Genomic DNA, 17,665 nt, shown 5'->3' on the forward strand with positions numbered 1-17,665 from the left:
TTTGTAGGGTGGGTTAAAAAAGGCAGCAAGGTCAAATAAGAATGATATCACAGGGTGAACACCCACTGTGTCATTACGAGTAATACCTTCCTAGGATATAGAATATACTGTCACAGAGTACACACACATGGGGTACACCCACTGTGATATTAGAAGCAATATCTCCCTAAAGTATGATGAAAAATATCACAGGGTGTGCACACTGTGTGATATGAGGAGTCATATTTACCCTGGATATCACGACTCATATCAAGGGTGTACACACACCGGGTACACGCACTGTGATATCAGGGGTTGCATCTCCCTAGGATATTATGAATAATATCACAGGGTATACACTATGTGTGAACATCCACTGTGACATTTGAAGTCATATCTCTCTATGAGATTACAAATAATATCAAAGTGTGTACACCCCTGTGACATATTAGGAGTAACATCCTTCTAGGGTATTGCAGATAACATCACAAGGTGCACACCTTCTGTGACCTTTTGCGCACACTTTGTGCCATTCAAGGAAACATCTCCCTAGGATATTATGAATAATGACACAGGCGGTTGACACACATGGTGTACATCTCCTGTGCCATCAGGAGTAATATTCCCCTAGGATATTACAAATAATATCACAGCAGGTGTACATATATGGTGTTCACCCCATGTGACATTAGGAGGAACATGCCCCTAGGATGTTAGGAATACTATCACAGGTGTTGAATACGCATGATATACACTCCGGTGACACTGAAAGTAACATACCCCTAGGAAATTACGAATAATATCACAGGGAGTACACCCCGTGTGACATTAGGAGTAACATCCTCCGAGGATATAACGAATAATATCAGGGGGCGGACATACATTGTGACCTTAGTGGTAACATCTCTTTAGGATATTACCAATAATATCACAGGGTATCCACTGACCGTGATATTAGGAGTCCCATTTTCCTAGGATATTATGGATAATATCACAGGAGGTGTTCACACACAATGTGTACACCATGTGTGTACACTCAACGTGATATTTGAAGTCATATGTCCCTAGGATCTTACGAATATTATCAAAGGGTGTACACCCCATGTGACATTAAAAGTAACATCCCTTTTGGATATTCCGAATGCTATCACAGGGTGTGATATTAGGAGTGTGATATTAGGAGTAACCTCTTCCTAGGATAACCCATGTGATATTAGGAGTAACCCCTTCCTAGGATATTACGAATAACATCACAGGGTGTACACCCCAGTGACTTTAAAAGTAACACACCCCTAGAATATTACAATAATATAACAGGGTGTACAACCCCTGTGACATTACGGGTAACGTCTCCCTAGGATATTTCGAATGATGTCACTGGGGGCACACCCTCTGTGATATTAGCAGCAACATCTTTCTAGGAGATTATGAATGATATCACAAGGTTTACACTCACTCTGATATTGGAAGGAATATCTCCCTAGGATATAAGCTATCACATCACAGAGTGTACACACATGGTGTACACCCACTGTGTTATTAGAAGCAATATCTCCCTATGATATTATGAAAAATATCACAGGGTGTACCCTCTGTGGGATATTAGAAGTAATGTTTACCATGGATATTACAAATAATATCACAGGATGTACACACATGGGGTACACCCACTGTGATATTAGGAGTTATATCTCCCTAAAATATTACAAATATTATCCCAGTGGGTGTAGCCCATGTGTGTACACCCACTGTGATCATTAAAGTAATATCTATCAGATTGCAAATAATATCGAAGGCTGTACACCCCCTGTGACATTAGAAGTAGCATCCCCCTACAACATTGGGAGCAATATCACACGGTGTACACCCCTGTAACGTTAGGGGTAACATCCCCCCACAATATTACTAATAATATCACAAGGTGTACACGCATTGTGACATTAGTCGTAGTATCCAGCTAGCATATTTTCAATAATATCAAAGAAGGAACACACCTGTGACATTAAGAGTGACATCCCCCTGGAAGAGTAAGAATATTATCACAGGGCGTACACCCCCTGTGATATTAGGAGAATCATCTCATCAGAATATTACGAATAATGTCACAGGATGTTATCTTCTGTGACATTAGGAGTATAGACCCCTGGGAAATTATGAATACTATCACAGGGTGTACACCCCTGTGACATTAGGAGTAGCATCCTTCTAGAATATCATGAATAATATCACAATGCCTACACCCCCTGTGTCATTAAGAGTACAATTGCACTAGGATATTATGAAATAGAAAACAGGGAGTACACGCCGTGTGACATTAGAAGTCACATCCCCCGAGGATATAAGGAATAATATCAGAGAATGTACATGCATTGGAACATTGGTAGTCACATCTCTTTAGGATAATAAGAACAATATTAAAGGGTGTAAACGCATTGTGAAATTAGTAGTGAACTCTCGCTGGGATATTACCAATTTTATGACAGGGTCTACATGCCCTGTGACCTTAGTAGTCACGTTTTTCTAGAATATGACGAAGAATATTAAAGGGTGTACAGGACCTGTGATTTACGAGTAACATTTCTATAGAAGATTACACGTAATATCACTGTGTGTACACCCCATGTGACGTTAGGAGTCACATCCCAAAAAACTATAACGAAAAATTTCACAAGGTGTGCAACATCTGTGGCATTAAAAGAAACATTTCCCTAGAATATGACGATAATATCACAGAGTGTACACCCTCGGTGATATGAGGAGTGATATAAGGGTAATAAGAGTAATTTGACAAGGTGTACAAACCCTGTGACATAAGGAGTGACATCCCTCCAGGATATTCCGAATCATACCAAAGGGAAACTACTCCGTGTGACAAAAAAATCAACCTCCCCTTAGGAGATTAAGAATAGTGGCACAAGCTGTACACACCTTGTGACATTATTATTAACGTCCCGCTAGGGTATTGCGAATAATATCAGAGTGTGTACACTTGTGACATCAGGATTCACATTTTGCCACATTATCACGAATAATATCACAGGGTGTATACCCCCTGGGACTCAAACAGTGACACATTCCTAGAATATGGAAAATAATGTCCCAGGGTGTTAACCAAGTGTAGCAGTAGAGAAAACATAATACGAGAAACGGAGTAATATCACCCCTCTCCCCCACTGGATATTACTAGCCCCATCGCAGGGGGGCGAGGCGCCCCCCGCGATGCGGGGAGTAAGAGCCAGCCCCTCTTGCCCCCCCTGGCTCTTAGGATCCGCGGTGGACTCACAGCCTGTTTATCATATTGTGAGTAATATCATCTCCCCCTCTGGAGATTTTGAACTGTTTCACAGACCGCTGTACACCCTGGGTGTACAGAGGTTGTACACCCGTCTGTATTGGGAGTAATATCATCCTCTTCTTCTCTGAATATTAGGAACAGTATCACAGGGGTATTTCTACTCCCTGGGATACCAGGTGTCAGGTCCTCCTCTCCCACATTGCAACTAGAAACTATATCAGTTGGGGACGTGTCCACCTTCTGTGATATTGCAAGTAATATTATCCTCTTCCCTCCAGGATCATGGGAACGATATCCTTGGGGGTGTCCACTTTCTGCCATATATGTAGTCATATCACCCCCTCCGCCTTGGAATATTTTTAAGGATCATCTCACACGGGGGTGTATACTTCCTGTGATGTTGGGAGTAATAGCATTCTCTTCTTCCGTGAATATTAGGAGCAAAATCACCGGGGGGATGCACACTCAGTGCTATATTGTGAGTAACGTCATACTCCAACCACTGGAGATTTTATTCGGATCAATATCACTGGCTGGTTGTACACCTACTGCGACATAGAACGTAATATCATGCTCTCTCCCTCCCTGGACATTACGAGCAATATAACAGGTGGGTGTACATCCACTGAGGTATTACGGCATAATATTAGTATGAATTATTCCTCATTTATTATTAACATGAATATGAATGACCGATATTAATATTAATATTAAGAAATAATTGCTAATAAAAAGTTTTCAGATTAATACTAATATTATTTATTAGGAGCTAATATGACTGTTTTCTAATGAATAAGATCAATATCAGTTATTAATATCAGGCATCAATATTAATCATGTATTGTTATCATTAGTATAACTATTTAATATTAATTATCATTATCGGTATTGATTTTTAAAATTATATTATGGGTTATTAAAATTGATAATTATTAGCGCCAATTAATAATTGAGATTATTAATTGCGGTAAGTCGCATTGCGCCATTCCACTCCTCCCTCAACAGCTCGTTTACAAACCAAAACAGGGACACAAATGTCCCTGAGAGAGCAGCGATATACTGGGTTAGATGAGGATGGTCACGTGGTGGAGAGGCGTGTTTTTGGGTACCAGCCCTTCACCTGCGTCGACCTTCTCAACTGGAAAAACAACACAATGCCCTATACCGAAAAGCCACAAGCCCTAATTGATTTGCTCCAAGCTGTTATCCAGACCCACAACCCCACCTGGGCTGATTGGCACCAGTTGCTCATGTTCCTCTTTAACAGCGAAGAAAGGCGGAGAGTCCTCAAGCAGCATCTAAGTGGCTAGAGGAACATGCACCAGCTGATTATCAAAACGCCCAAGAGTATGGAAGGGCCCAGTTGCCAGGAACCAACCCTCAGTTGGACCCACATGAAAGAAAGGATATGCAAAGGCTAAAGCGAGACAGGGAAGCTCTCCTGGAAGGATTAATGAGGGGAGCTCAGAAGGCCACAAACGTTAACAAGCTCTCTGAGGTCATTCAGGGAAAAGAAGAAAGTCCAGCACAATTCTACAAGAGACTGTGGGAGGCCTATTGTATGTATACTTCCTGTGATCCCGATAGCCCTGAAAATCAGCGCATGATTCACACGGCTTTAGTCCGTCAAAGCCCAGAAGACATGAGAAGAAAACTGCAGAAACAGGCTGGGCTTGCAGGGATGAATCCATCCCAATTACTAAAAATAGCTAGCCAGGTGTTTGTAAACAGGGATGCAGTAAGCTGTAAGGAAAACGGCAAAGAGAATGGAAGTCAGGCCCGGCGACACGCTGACCTGTTTGTCAGCTGCAGCAATCACAAAGGTCCCCCCAAAGAGGCAAGGGAAGGGGGGCCCAGGGAAAGAAACTCAGCTTGGCTGTCAGAGTTTGCAGCGTAACCAGTGTGCTTATTGTAAAGAAATAGGACAGTGGAAGAACAAATGCCCTCAGCTCAAAAGAAAACAAGGTGACTCAGAGCAGGAGGCCCCGGACAAGGAGGAAGGGGCCCTGCTCAACCGGGCAGAAGGGTTCTTGGACTGAGGGAGAGCCGGCTCAAGCATTCCCAAAGAGCCTCTGGTCAGAATGATAGTCGGGGGTGGAGACATTTACTTTCTGGTAGATAGCAGTGCTGAACATTCACTAGTAACCGCCCTTGTCGCCCCCTTATCCAAAAAGACTATTGACGTCATCGGAGCCACGGGGGTTTCAGCAAAGCAAGTTTCTGCTTGCCTCGGACTTGTACTGTAGGAGGACACAAAGTCATTCATCAGTTTTGGTACATGCCTGACTGTCCCTTGATCTTTTTAGGAAGGGACTTGCTCAGCAAGCTGAGAGCCACTATCTCTTTGACAGAGCATGGCTCTTTGCTGGTAAAGTTACCCGGAATGGGAGTCATTATGACCCTTATGGTTCTCCAAGAGGAGGAATGGAGACTTTTCTTAACTGAGCCGGGCCAAGAGAGAAGACCAGCTCTGGCTAAGCAGTGGCCAAGAGTACGGGCAGAAGACAACCCTCCAGGATTGGCCAGTTAAGACGGGCCCAGCCAGTGAGGCAAAAACAGGACCCGGTCCCCAGAGAAGCCCTTCAAGTTATCCAGGTCCGTCTCAAGCACCTAAGAACTTTTGGAATTATTGTTCCTTGTCAGTCTCCATGGAACACTCCCCTCCTGCCTGTTCCCAAGCCACGGACCAAGGACTACCGGCCGGTTCAGGATTTGCGCTTGCTTCATCAAGCTACACTGACGTTACATCCAACAGTAAATAACCCGTCCACATTGTTGGGGTTGCTGCCAGCTGAGGACAGCTGGTTCACCTGCTTGGACCTGAAAGACGCTTTCTTTCCTATCAGATTAGCCCCTGAGAGGCAGAAGCTGTTTGCCTTTCAGTGGGAAGATCCGGAGTCAGGTGTCACTACTCAGTACACTTGGACCGGGTTTCCCCAAGGGTTCAAGAACTCCCCCACCATCTTCGGGGAGATGTGGGCTCGAGACCTCCAGAAGTTTCCCAGGAGAGACCTAGGCTGCGTGTTGCTCCAGTAGGTTGAGGACCTTCTGCTGGGACACCCCACGGCATTCGGGTGTGCCAAGGGAACAGATACCCTACACCGGCACCTGGAGGACTGTGGGTAGAAGGTGTCCAAGAAGAAAGCTCAGATCTGCCGACAGCAGGTACGTTACCTGGGATTTACTATCTGACAGGGGTCGGAACACAGCCCGGGATCAGAATGAAAGCAGGTCATTTGCCATCTAGCAGAGCCTAAGAGCAGAAGGCAGGGGAGAATTCTTAGGAGCTGCGGGGTTTTGTAGACTGTGGATCCCAAACTTTGCAGTATTAGCCAAGCCTTTCTATGAGGTCACCAAGGGGACGGGGACTGGGAACCTTTGGAATGCGGATCCCAACAACAGCAAGGCTTTCATGAGTTAAAGGAAAAACTTCTGGCATCCCCAGCCCTGGGGCTACCTGATCTGACAAAGCCTTTTCCATTCTATGCATCAGAGAGAGAAAAGATGGCAGCTGGACTTTGAACCCAAACTGTGGGGCCCAGGCCAAGGCTGGGGGCCTACCTCTCTCAACAACTAGACGAGGTTTCTAAAGGATGGCCCCCCTGTTGGAGGGCCTTGGCAGCAACTGCCCTGCGAGTACAAGAAGCAAAGAAGCTGACTCTTGGGCAAAACCTGAACATAAAGGCCTCCCATGCTGTGGTGACTTTAATGAATACTAAAGGACATCATTGGCTAACGAATGCCAGACTCACAAAGTACCAGACTTTGCTCTGTGAAAATCCCCGTATAACCATTGAAGTTTGTAACAGCCTACACCCCGCCACCTTGCTCCCAGTATCAGAGAGCCCTGTTGAGCCTGATTGTGTAGAAGTGTTGGACTCAATTGACTCTAGCAGACCTGACCTCCGGGACCAGCCTTGGCCATCAGGAGACTGGGAACTATATGTGGATGGGAGCAGCTTCTTCAACCCCCAAGGAGAGAGAGGTGCAGGGTATGCAGTGATAACCCTGGACACTGTTGTTGAAGCCAGATCATTGCCCCAGGCCACTTCAGCCCAGAAAGCTGAACTCATTGCTTTCATTGGGGCCTTAGAACTCAGTGAGGGTGAGACTGTCAACATTTACACTGATTCTCGGTATGTCTTTTCAACCCTTCAAGTGCATGGAGCGTGATAGAAAGAAAAGGGCCTATTGAACTCTGGGGGAAAAGGCACGAAATATCAACAGGAAATCTGGCAATGATTAGAAGCAGTATGGAAACCCCACAAGGTGGCAGTTATGCATTGCAGGGGACACCAGCAAGCTTCCATCTTGCTGGGTTTGGGGAATTCCCGTGCTGACTCAGAGGCTCGAAAAGCAGCATCTGCCCCCTTCTGGGCGTCAGTGCTCCCTCAAGCACCTGATCTTGCACCTACTTCTAAAGAAGAAAAGGACTTTCTCCAGGTAGAGGGAAGGACAAGTGATGGAGGAAGGATGGATTCGGATACCAGATGGGAGAGTAAAACTGTGCCACAGCTGCTAGGAGCTGCAGTTGTACTGGCTGTGCAAGAAACCACCCATCGAGGTCAGGAATCACTGGAAAAGTTGTTAGGCTGGTATTTCTACATCTCGCCTTTGTCAGCCCTTGCCAAAACGGTGAGGCAGCGGTGTGTTACCTGCCGCCAGCATGATGCGAGGCAAGGTCCAGCCGTTCCGCCCGGCATACGAGCTTATGGAGCAGCCCCCTTTGAAGGTCTCCAAGTGGACTTCACAGAGATGCCAAAGTGTGGAGGTAAAAAGTATGTACTAGTTCTTGGGTGTACCTACTCTGGGTGGGTGGAGATCTGGGTCTTCCTCCCCAAACGTGGATGTTAGCAACGAGATCACAGAAGGGGTGTACACACCCTGCGACATTGGAAGTAATATGATCCTCTCCCCACCTGGATAATGGGAAAGATACCACAGCGCGGGTATACATTTCCTACATTGTTGCGAGTAATATTATTCTTTTCCTTTCTGGATATTAGGGAGAATATCACAGGGGTGCTGTACAATTACTTTGACATTGGGAGTAACATCATCCTCTATTTTCCTGGATATTGGGCACAAAAACACAAAAGGGTGAACAACCCCTGCGATATTTGGAGTAATATTATCCTCTCCCCTCACGATCATTAAGAACAATATTGTAGGGGTGGGGGATGTATACCCCCTTTCATGTTTGATATCATCCTCTTTCCCCCTGGATATTAGGAACAATATCAGGAAGGGATGTACAGACCCTGCGACCTTTGCTGTCATATAATTGTCTCTCCCCTAGATATTAGGAAAAAATGTCACTGGGGATGTGAACAGCCCTGCGATATTGAGAGTAGTGTCATCCTCTCCCACTTGCATATTGGGAACAACATCACAAGTGGGGTGTACTGCCTCTGTGATATTGGGAGTGAAATTTTCCTCTCTTCCCCTGCACATTAGGAAGGGTATCAGAGGGGTTGGTGTACATTCCCTGTGATATTCAATGTAACCTTATCCTCTCCCTCCCAGGGTATTCAGAACAATATTACAGGAGGGGTGTACACCCTCTGCGATACTGAGAGTCATATCATCCTCTTTCGCTCTGGATATTAGGAACAATATCACAGGGTTTTGTACCCCCCCCCCCCCCCCCCCGCGATATTGGGAGTCATATCATCCTCTCTCCCTGTGGATATTAGGAAGAGTATCACAGGGCTGTGGAAACCCCCTGCGGTCCTGGGAGTAATATCAGCCTCTCTCCCTCTGAAAATAGGAAGATTTTCACAGGGGTGTGTTAACCCCCTGCGATATTGGGAGTAAGATCATCCTCTCCACCCAGGAAAAGACTAACAAGGTCACGGGGGGGTGACCTTGTAAATCCCAGCACTTTGGAAGGCCGAGGCTAGCGGATCACAAGGTCACAAGATCGAGACCAGCCTGGCCAATATGTTGAAACCCCATCTCTACTACTAATACAAAAATTAGCCGGGTGTGGTGGTGTGCGCCTATAGTCCCAGCTACTCGGGAGGCTGAGGCAGGAGAATTGCTTGAACCTGGGAGGCGGAGGTTGTGGTCAGCCAAGATCGTGCCACTGCACTCCAGCCTGGGTGACAGAGCAAGACTCCATCTCAAAAGATAAAAAAAAAAAAAAAAGAAAAAAGAAAGAAGATGCCATCTAGGACTTTCATAGCTGGAGAAGAGAAGTCAACGCCTGGCTTCAAAGGACAAGCTAACTCTCTTGTTAGGGCTAATGCAGCTGGTGACTTTAAGTTGAAGCCAATGCTCATTTACTATTTAAAAAATCCTAGGGCCCTTGAGAATTATGCTGAATCTACTCTGCCTGTGCTCTATAAATGGAACAGCAAAGCCTAGATGACAGCACATCAGTTTACAGCATCGTTTCCTGAATATTTTAAACCCACAGTTGAAACCTAATACTCAGAAAGAAAGATTCCTTTTCAAAACATTTATGCTCACTGGTAATGCACCTAAGCCAAGAGCTTTGATGGAGATGTACAAGGAGCTTAATGTTGTTTTCATGCCTACGAACGTAACATCCATTTTGCAGCCCACGGATCAAGGAGTAATTCAACTTTCAAGCATTGCTATTTAAGAAATAAATTCTGTAAGGCTATATCTGCCTATAGATAGCGATTCCTCTGATGGATCTAGGAAAGTAAATTAAAACCTTCTGGAAATAATTTACCATCTTGGATGCCATTAAGAATACTGGTGATTCATGGGAGGAGGTCACAGCATCAACATTAACGTGAATTTGGAAGAAGTTGATTCCAACCCTCCTAGTGGGCTTTCAAGACTTCAGTGGAGGAAATTAACTGCAGATGTCACAGAAATAGTATGAGAACTAGGCCAGGCGTGGTGGCTCATGGCTGTAATCCCAGAACTTTGGATGGCTGAGGCGGGTGGATCACTTGAGGCCAGGAGTTTGAGACCAGCCTGGTCAACATGGTGAAACCCCATCTCTACTAAAATACAAAAAATTAGCCAGGTGTGGTGCTGTGTGTCTGTAATCGCAGCTACTCGGGAGGCTGAGGTGAGAGAATTGCTTGAACCCGGGAGGCAGAGGTTGCAGTGAGCCGAGATCATGCCATTGCACTCCAGTCCTAGGTGACAGAGAGAGACTTTGTCTCAGGAAAAAAAAAAAAAAGAAATAGTAAGAGAACTAGAAATAGAAATGGAACATGAGGATGTGACAGAATTACTGCAATCTCAAGATAAAACCTGAACAGATGAGGAGTTGCTTCTTATAGATGAGCAAAGTGGTTTCTTGAGATGAAATCTACTCCTGGTGAAGATGCTGCAAACATTATTGAAATGATAAAGATTTAGACTATGACATAAACTTAGTTGATAAAGCAGTGGCTGGGTTTGGGAGAATTGACTCAAATTTTGAAAGAAGTTGTACTGTGGTTAAAATGCTATCAAACAGCATCACATGCTACAGAGAACTCTTTCATGAAAGGAAGAGTAGATTGATGTGGCAAACTTAATTGTCTTATTCTACAAAATTGCCACAGCCAGCCCAACCTTCAGCAATAACCACCCTGATCTGTCAGCAGCTATCAACACTGAGGCAAGATTCTCCACCAGCAAAAAGATTACGACTCGCTGGCCAGGCACGGTGGCTCACGCCTGTAATCCCAGCACTTTGGGAGGCTGAGACGGGAAGATCACGAGGTCAGGAGATTGAGACCATCGTGGCTAACACGGTGAAACCCTGTCTCTACTAAAAATACAAAAAATTAGCCGGGCGTGGTGGCAGGCACCTGTAGTCCCAGCTATTCGGGAGGCTGAGGCAGGAGAATGGCGAGAACCTGGGAGGTGGAGCTTGCAGTGAGCCAAGATCGCCCCACTGCACTCCAGCCTGGGCAACAGTGCGAGACTCTGTCCCAAAAAAAAAAAAAGAAAAAGAAAAGATTACGACTCGCTGAAGGTTCAGATAATTGTTGGCTTATATACACTGAAAAAACAAAAAATGTGTGTGACTTGCTTTATTGTCATGATCTGGAACCAAACCTGGAACATCTCCACGGTATGCTTGTATACATGTGTTGTACAGGGAGAAAAGCAGGGGAACAAATGAAACTGTACAGCACACATGTAAAGATATAACTTTGTAAGGGAATAATGACAGAGAAACTACATGGGAGCTTTGGGACTTACAGTGAGTGCTCAAAGGAAAAGTCTGATAAAAGCTACAGTCACCCAATAACTTAGAAATAAAGTATGAATTTAAGTTTGGATCCAAGAATAATTTATGGCTAAAGAGCAAATAGTCCAAAAGCTTTGTGTATACTGTATCCAAGGCTCACTCACTTGCATATTCCACGTGTGAGAGAGGGAAGGAGAGGAGTTCACGCCTATCTGTAAGAAAGGGTATCAAGCCCATTGATAGTTGTATTTGTGTGTGTGTGTGTACGTGTGTGTGTGTGTCTATGTCTCAAACAAGCATCAGTTTCTTAAACAGAAACCTGAAAAGGAAGGGAAAACATTAAATCCTCACTCCATCATCATACATACCTTGTTCAGCACAGAGCTCACAAGGGCTGAGGGACCCACCACAGAGTCATCTAAGGAGTCCAGAGAAGAACGCACCCGTAGAAAGGCCAGGCCAAAGGACTGATGATGCGTGAAGGGTTGGGAGCAGGTCAGGCGAAGTCGATCCCATAACTCTCCTGAGGCTGGAGCCAGGAAATCAACTCAAGGAAAAAAGAGAAACAAAATCAGGGGGGAATGGAAATGCATAAATGGGAGAGACAGAGGAAGAAAAGGTCAATACTAAGGAAAAGAGCTATAGAGAGTAACCTCCAACAAAAGAAGGAGGTCTTCAGTAAATGTCCCCTTAGGCTTGGGTGTTCAGGGTATGGTAATGCCAAGCAGGCCAGTCAGGGCCTTCTCATATTCAGTCTCTTGCCTTCTCATCACTCCTCTGTCACAGTTCCACACTATTCTCAGCATGAATTCTATACCCCTCCAGGGACCTCATCAATATCTCATTTTAAGAAGAAGTTACCTGCAGAGTAAGGACCCAGTGGATTACCTGAGATATATATTGGCCCTTCCTGGATCATAAGACCTCAACCTCCCTCACACCACCACGTGCTCTACATGCTCACGGTATCACATTCCGATATCACCAACCCTCCACATCTTTAGTTCCTAACACTGTCCAGTCAGTACCTCACTTTCTCCAAATCGTATGCCCCTCCAATGTCACTCTTCCTTTACAACATTACAAATACTTCCAACTTAAAACAGACAAATCCTTATGAGACTGTACATCCCTAGAGGCTAGGAATCAGATCTTATGTTTTTCTGTAGTGCCTAGTGAACAGATATTTGTATAAATTCAGTAAACATTATATGCTACACAACTATAACCACTATGTAGCCTTCCATCACTTACATAAACATCTATCCTACATCCACACTTATACCCACAAAAACATATTATTATTATTATTATTTGAGACAGAGTTTCACTCTTGTCACCCAGGCTGGAGTGCAATGGCCCAATCTTGGCTCACTGTAACCTCTGCCCCCCAGGTTCAAGCAATTCTGCTGCCTCAGCCTCCCCAGTAGCTGGGATTAAAGGCGCTCACCACCGTGCCTGGCTAATTTTTGTATTTTTAGTAGAGATGGGATTTCACCATGTTGGCCAGGCTGGTCTCGAACTCCTGACCTCAGATGATCCATTTGTCCCAGTCTCCCAAAGTGCTGGGATTACAGGCATGAGCCACCACGCCTGGCCACAAAAATATATTAATCAATAAGTGTGTGTGTTCTATATATTGGGCCCTACCGAACCACAAGTTATGTATAAATATAAATAGTTCATAAATCTCCATCTCCCCAGCTAGCATGCATCCTCACCACACAAATCTCGCACACAAGTACACCATTCCTTAACCACCCTTTGCCCCCAACAGATATAATTAAACCCCTGCACAGGCTCCCTCCCACAGTCTACACCTAATAGCACTCACAGTCCTCTTTAGCACTGCATCTCTGTTTCTCATAAAGACCACCCCCATCTTTTCTGCTTTTGCCCTCTTTACCATCTTTAAACATGCAGACCCCGGAGCGGTTCTTCCCCTGCCTTGAATCAGTTAGAGACATTAGCGTGGTTGCAGGGAGCAGGGTTATGAAAGGTCTGTCCAGGGGCCAGGAAGAACGGCCCACATCAATTTGCAGGAACGCACAGCCACAGTTACCTGGGGACAAAAGGTTGAGAGAAGGATAAGAGGAATGAGATGACTGAAGACAAAGGAATACGGTGGAAGGAGGACACTCCTCTACTTTACAGCTAGCTGAAAGCCACAAAGGTTCAGCGATATGTGGAGTCCCACAGGGAGCCAGTAACTGGAGTGGAAAGAGACTCCAGTCCACCAAATACCAATGTCACACGTTCACCATGTTCCTCCCAGCCAGAAACCTTCCCCTGATTAAAGAGACTTGTTGCTTCTCTGTCCTCTGGCCCCGGTGGAGAGCGCTAAATTCTGTCTCTCTTAATTCCTTGCTAGGGAGCCTGACATCTCTCTGTCCCGACAAAACTGAGACCAGTGGACTGGACAGTTCTAGATTCCAGAGAATTCTAAGGTCAATCTTCTCAATCCATAAACTCCTATTCAGCCTTCTTGGATTATCCCCGCACAGTTCATCTCTCCAGCATCCTCCTGACACAGATATTTACAGGTGTATGCAGGTTCTATTTGTTGGAATTTATTTTTATTTTTTGTGAGACACGGTCTTACTGTTGCCCAGGCTGGAGTGCAGTGGCATTATCACAGCTCACTGCAGCCTTGACCTCCTGGGCTCAGGTGATCCTCCCACCTCAGCCTCTCATGTAACTGGGACTACAGGTGTGCACCACCACACCTGGCTAATTTTTGTATTTTTGGTAGAAACAGGATTTTGCCATGTTGCCCAGGCTGATCTCACACTCCTGGGCTCAAGGGATCCTCCCGCCTTGGCCTCCCAAAGTGTTGGGATTACAGGCATGAGCCATTGTGCCTGGCCGGGATTTATAATTAAGTCAGTGTCCTAAGGTTTTACCCAGGCCACTAAGATCAAAGCATGGTAGTTATGTTGCATAATTTGAGGAGCACCATTCACATTGTATTCTATGTGAATAAAGCCCTTGGAATTCTCCACACAGATCTGCTCCAAGGGCAAGGGCCACATTTCCCTTTGACACCCAGGTAAAACTTATTCCATAAAGACTGCTCAGCCGGAATGAACTGAGACATGTTAGTGGAGTAGTTAGAGGGGACTGTCATTCCTGTGTTCTTCCTCAAGGTTCCTAGGCCACAGAGAACTCACCCACATCAATGTAGCCAATGGGCACTGCCCTCTCCAGCTGTAGTTCTACTTTCAATTGCCCACTCTTGTCCTGAGGGCAGCTGAGCCAAGGTCTCCTTGGACTATCTGGGTTTAGCAAGTTCTCTACAGGATACTTGGGATCCTAAGTAAGAGAGGAGGAGAAAATTAGGAATCTCACCGAGCCCAAGGGAAAAAGGATGCCCACGAATGAGGGATCGCTAAAACCCCAAACCTTCCCAGTCATCCTAACATGATAGAAAAGGCACCAGATGGGAGGCCATAGGAATACTGTTATCATGTGCCAAGTGGTTTACAGATACCATTTTTCTCTACCCCATTTACCAGATGACCTCCTTTAATTTTCGTAACAATTCTTAGGTGGTTACTATTATTACTTCCAAGTTAACAGATCAATACTGAAGCTGAGAGGTTCAGAAACTTACTGAAGGCCATAGGCTAAATAACCAAGCAAAGCAGAATTTCCAGGTTTCGGAAAGCAGAGCTCTTTTTTTTTTTTGAGACAGTCTTGCTCTGTCGCCCAGGCTGGAGTGCAGTGGCACAATCTCGGCTCACTGCAACCTCCGCCTCCCGAATTTAAGCAATTCTCTGCCTCAGCCTCCTGAGTAGCTGGGATTACAGGTGCCCACCACCATGCCCAGCTAATTTTTTTGTATTTTTATTAGAGATGGGGCTTCCCCATTTTGGCCAGGTTGGTTTTTTTTTTTTTTTTTTTTTTGAGACAGAGTCTCACTCCGTAGCCCAGGCTAGAATGCAGTGATGCTAGCTCGGCACACTGCAAGCTCCGCCTCCTGGGTTCACACCATTCTCCTGCCTCAGCCTCCCGAGTAGCTAGGACTACAGACGCCCACCACCATGTCCGGCTAATTTTTTGTATTTTTAGTAGAGACGGGGTTTCACCGTGTTAGCCAGGATGGTCTCGATCTCCTGACCTCATGATCCGCCCGCCTCGGCCTCCCAAAGTGCTGGGATTACAGGCGTGAGCTACCGCGCCCGGCGGCCAGGCTGTTCTTGAACTCCTGACCTCGTGATCCACCCACTGCAGCCTCCCAAAGTGCTGGGATTACAGGCGTGAGCCACCGCGCCCAGCCAAAAGCAGGGCTCTTTTTTTTTTTTGAGACAGAGTCTCGCTCTGTCTCTGTAGCCCAGGCTGGAGTGCAGTGGTGCAATCTCGGCTCACCGAAAGCTCCACCTCCCGGGTTCATGCCATTCTCCTGCCTCAGCCTCCCAAATAGCTGGGACTACAGGCGGCCGCTACCATGCCCAGGTAATTTTTTTTGTATTTTTAGTAGAGACGGGGTTTCACGTGTTAGCAAGGATGGTCTGGATCTCCTGACCTCATGATCCGCCCGCCTCAGCCTCCCAAAGAGCTGGGATTACAGGCGTGAGCCACCGTGCCCGGCCCAAAAGCAGAGCTCTTAACCACCATGATATGCTATTTCATTTATAAGATTTTTTTCTTATTTTTTTTTTGAGATGGAGTTTGCTCTTGTTGCCTAGGCTGGAGTGCAATGGTGCGATCTATGCTCACTGCAACCTCCGCCTCCCGGGTTCAAGCAATTCTCCTGCTTCAGCTTCCTGAGTAGCTAGAATTACAGGCATGCACCACCACGCCTGGCTAATTTTGTATTTTTAGTAGAAACGGTTTCTCCATGTTGGTCAGGCTGGTCTTGAACTCCTGACCTCAGGTGATCTGCCCACCTCGGCCTCCCAAAGTGCTGGGATTACAGGCGTGAGCCACCGTGCCCGGCCAAGATGTTTTCAAGGACATTTATTTATCTTTATAGTTATTCTGTGGGATAAGAAAGTCAAAGATTTTTATTCTAAGTTTATAACTGATGCTTAGATATAAAGTGATATTTATACTCAATATCAACAATAGTGATATTGAGTACAAATTCTGAGTTCTAACCTAAAGTCAGATATTTTTTGGTTGAGCGATCTTTGGTAAACTACTTTCTCTCTCTGGGTCAAAATTTCTTTCCTTCTGTAATCTCAGCTACTCGGGGGGCCAAGGCAAGAGAATCGCTTGAACCTGGGAGGCGGAGGTTGCGGTCAGTCGAGACTGCACCACTGTACTCCAGCCTGGGAGACAGAGTGAGACCCTATCTCAATAAGTAAATAAATAAGTAAATAAATTTCTTCTTCTTTTTTTTTTAGAGACAGGGTCTTGCCCAGGGTGGAGTGCAGGGATACAATCATGGCTCGCTGCAGCCTCAAATCCCTGGGAGGATCACTTGAGTGATCCCCCTGCCTCTGCCTCCTGAGTAGCTGGGACTACAGGTGTGTGCCACTGCACCTAGTTAATTTGTATTTTTAATGGAGACAGGGTCTTGCTCATTACCTAGGGTACAGTGCGGTCGCATAATCGCAGCTCACTGTAGCCTTAACTTCCCAGGCTCAGGATCCTCCCACCTCAGTCTCCTGAGGAGCTGGGACTACAGGTGCGTGCCACCCCACCCAACTAACTTTTGTAGAGATGGGGCTTCACCATGTTTCCCAGGCTGGTCTTCAACTCCTGGGCTCAAGCAATCTGCCCGCCTCAGCCTCCCAAAGTGTTGGGATTACAGGTGTAAGCCACCGCACCTGGCTAATTTTAAAATTTTCTGTAGAGATGGGATCTTGCTATATTGCTCAGGTTGGTCTCCAACCCTAGCCTCAAGCTATCCTCCCACCTCAACCTCCCAAAGTGTTGGGATTACAGGTATGAGCCCTGTAATCTAAATGTCTTCATCCATAAGTAAAAGAGAGAGACCAGACTCATGGTTTTCAACCTTTTTTGTTTTAGCAATAAAACCCTTTTAACTGAAATCTTACACTGAGGGGGGTGTGTGTGTGTGCACGCGTGCATGTTTTTTGATAAATAAAAGGAGAGCTCTGGTTAAAGCACAAGTAGGGAGGACATACTTGTCCCCCTCTCCCTTTCAACTTATAGAAGTGGGTCTCTAAAGAGTACAGTGGAAAACACGAAGTTTGAAACTAGCTAATGTTCTCTAGCATTTTATAAGGCTAAGAGTCTATGAAGCAGTTGGG

The 17,665-nt window shown here is 45.6% G+C and overlaps 1 protein-coding gene across 29 annotated transcripts in view; it reads right to left on the bottom strand.

Annotated features, from left to right (window-relative positions):
- The window catches only part of XNDC1N (XRCC1 N-terminal domain containing 1, N-terminal like), a 104,124-nt gene that overhangs the window by 79,662 nt on the left and 6,797 nt on the right, over positions 1 to 17,665 (bottom strand). For 26 of the 29 annotated variants that reach the window (XM_063693322.1, XM_055356698.2, XM_063693331.1 and 23 more), the window contains 3 exons: positions 14,615 to 14,756; positions 13,351 to 13,506; positions 11,813 to 11,991 (listed from right to left, as the gene is read on the bottom strand). In XM_063693322.1, the coding sequence (XP_063549392.1) occupies positions 11,813 to 11,991; positions 13,351 to 13,506; positions 14,615 to 14,756 (477 nt within the window). Of the gene's footprint in view, positions 1 to 11; positions 10,396 to 11,812; positions 11,992 to 13,350; positions 13,507 to 14,614; positions 14,757 to 17,665 lie in introns of those variants that run through there. The other 3 variants (XM_055356695.2, XM_063693325.1, XM_063693326.1) reach the window with 2 other exon arrangements.

This window comes from Gorilla gorilla, chromosome 9 (assembly GCF_029281585.2).
Source record: "Gorilla gorilla gorilla isolate KB3781 chromosome 9, NHGRI_mGorGor1-v2.1_pri, whole genome shotgun sequence".
Classification (NCBI taxonomy): domain Eukaryota; kingdom Metazoa; phylum Chordata; class Mammalia; order Primates; family Hominidae; genus Gorilla; species Gorilla gorilla.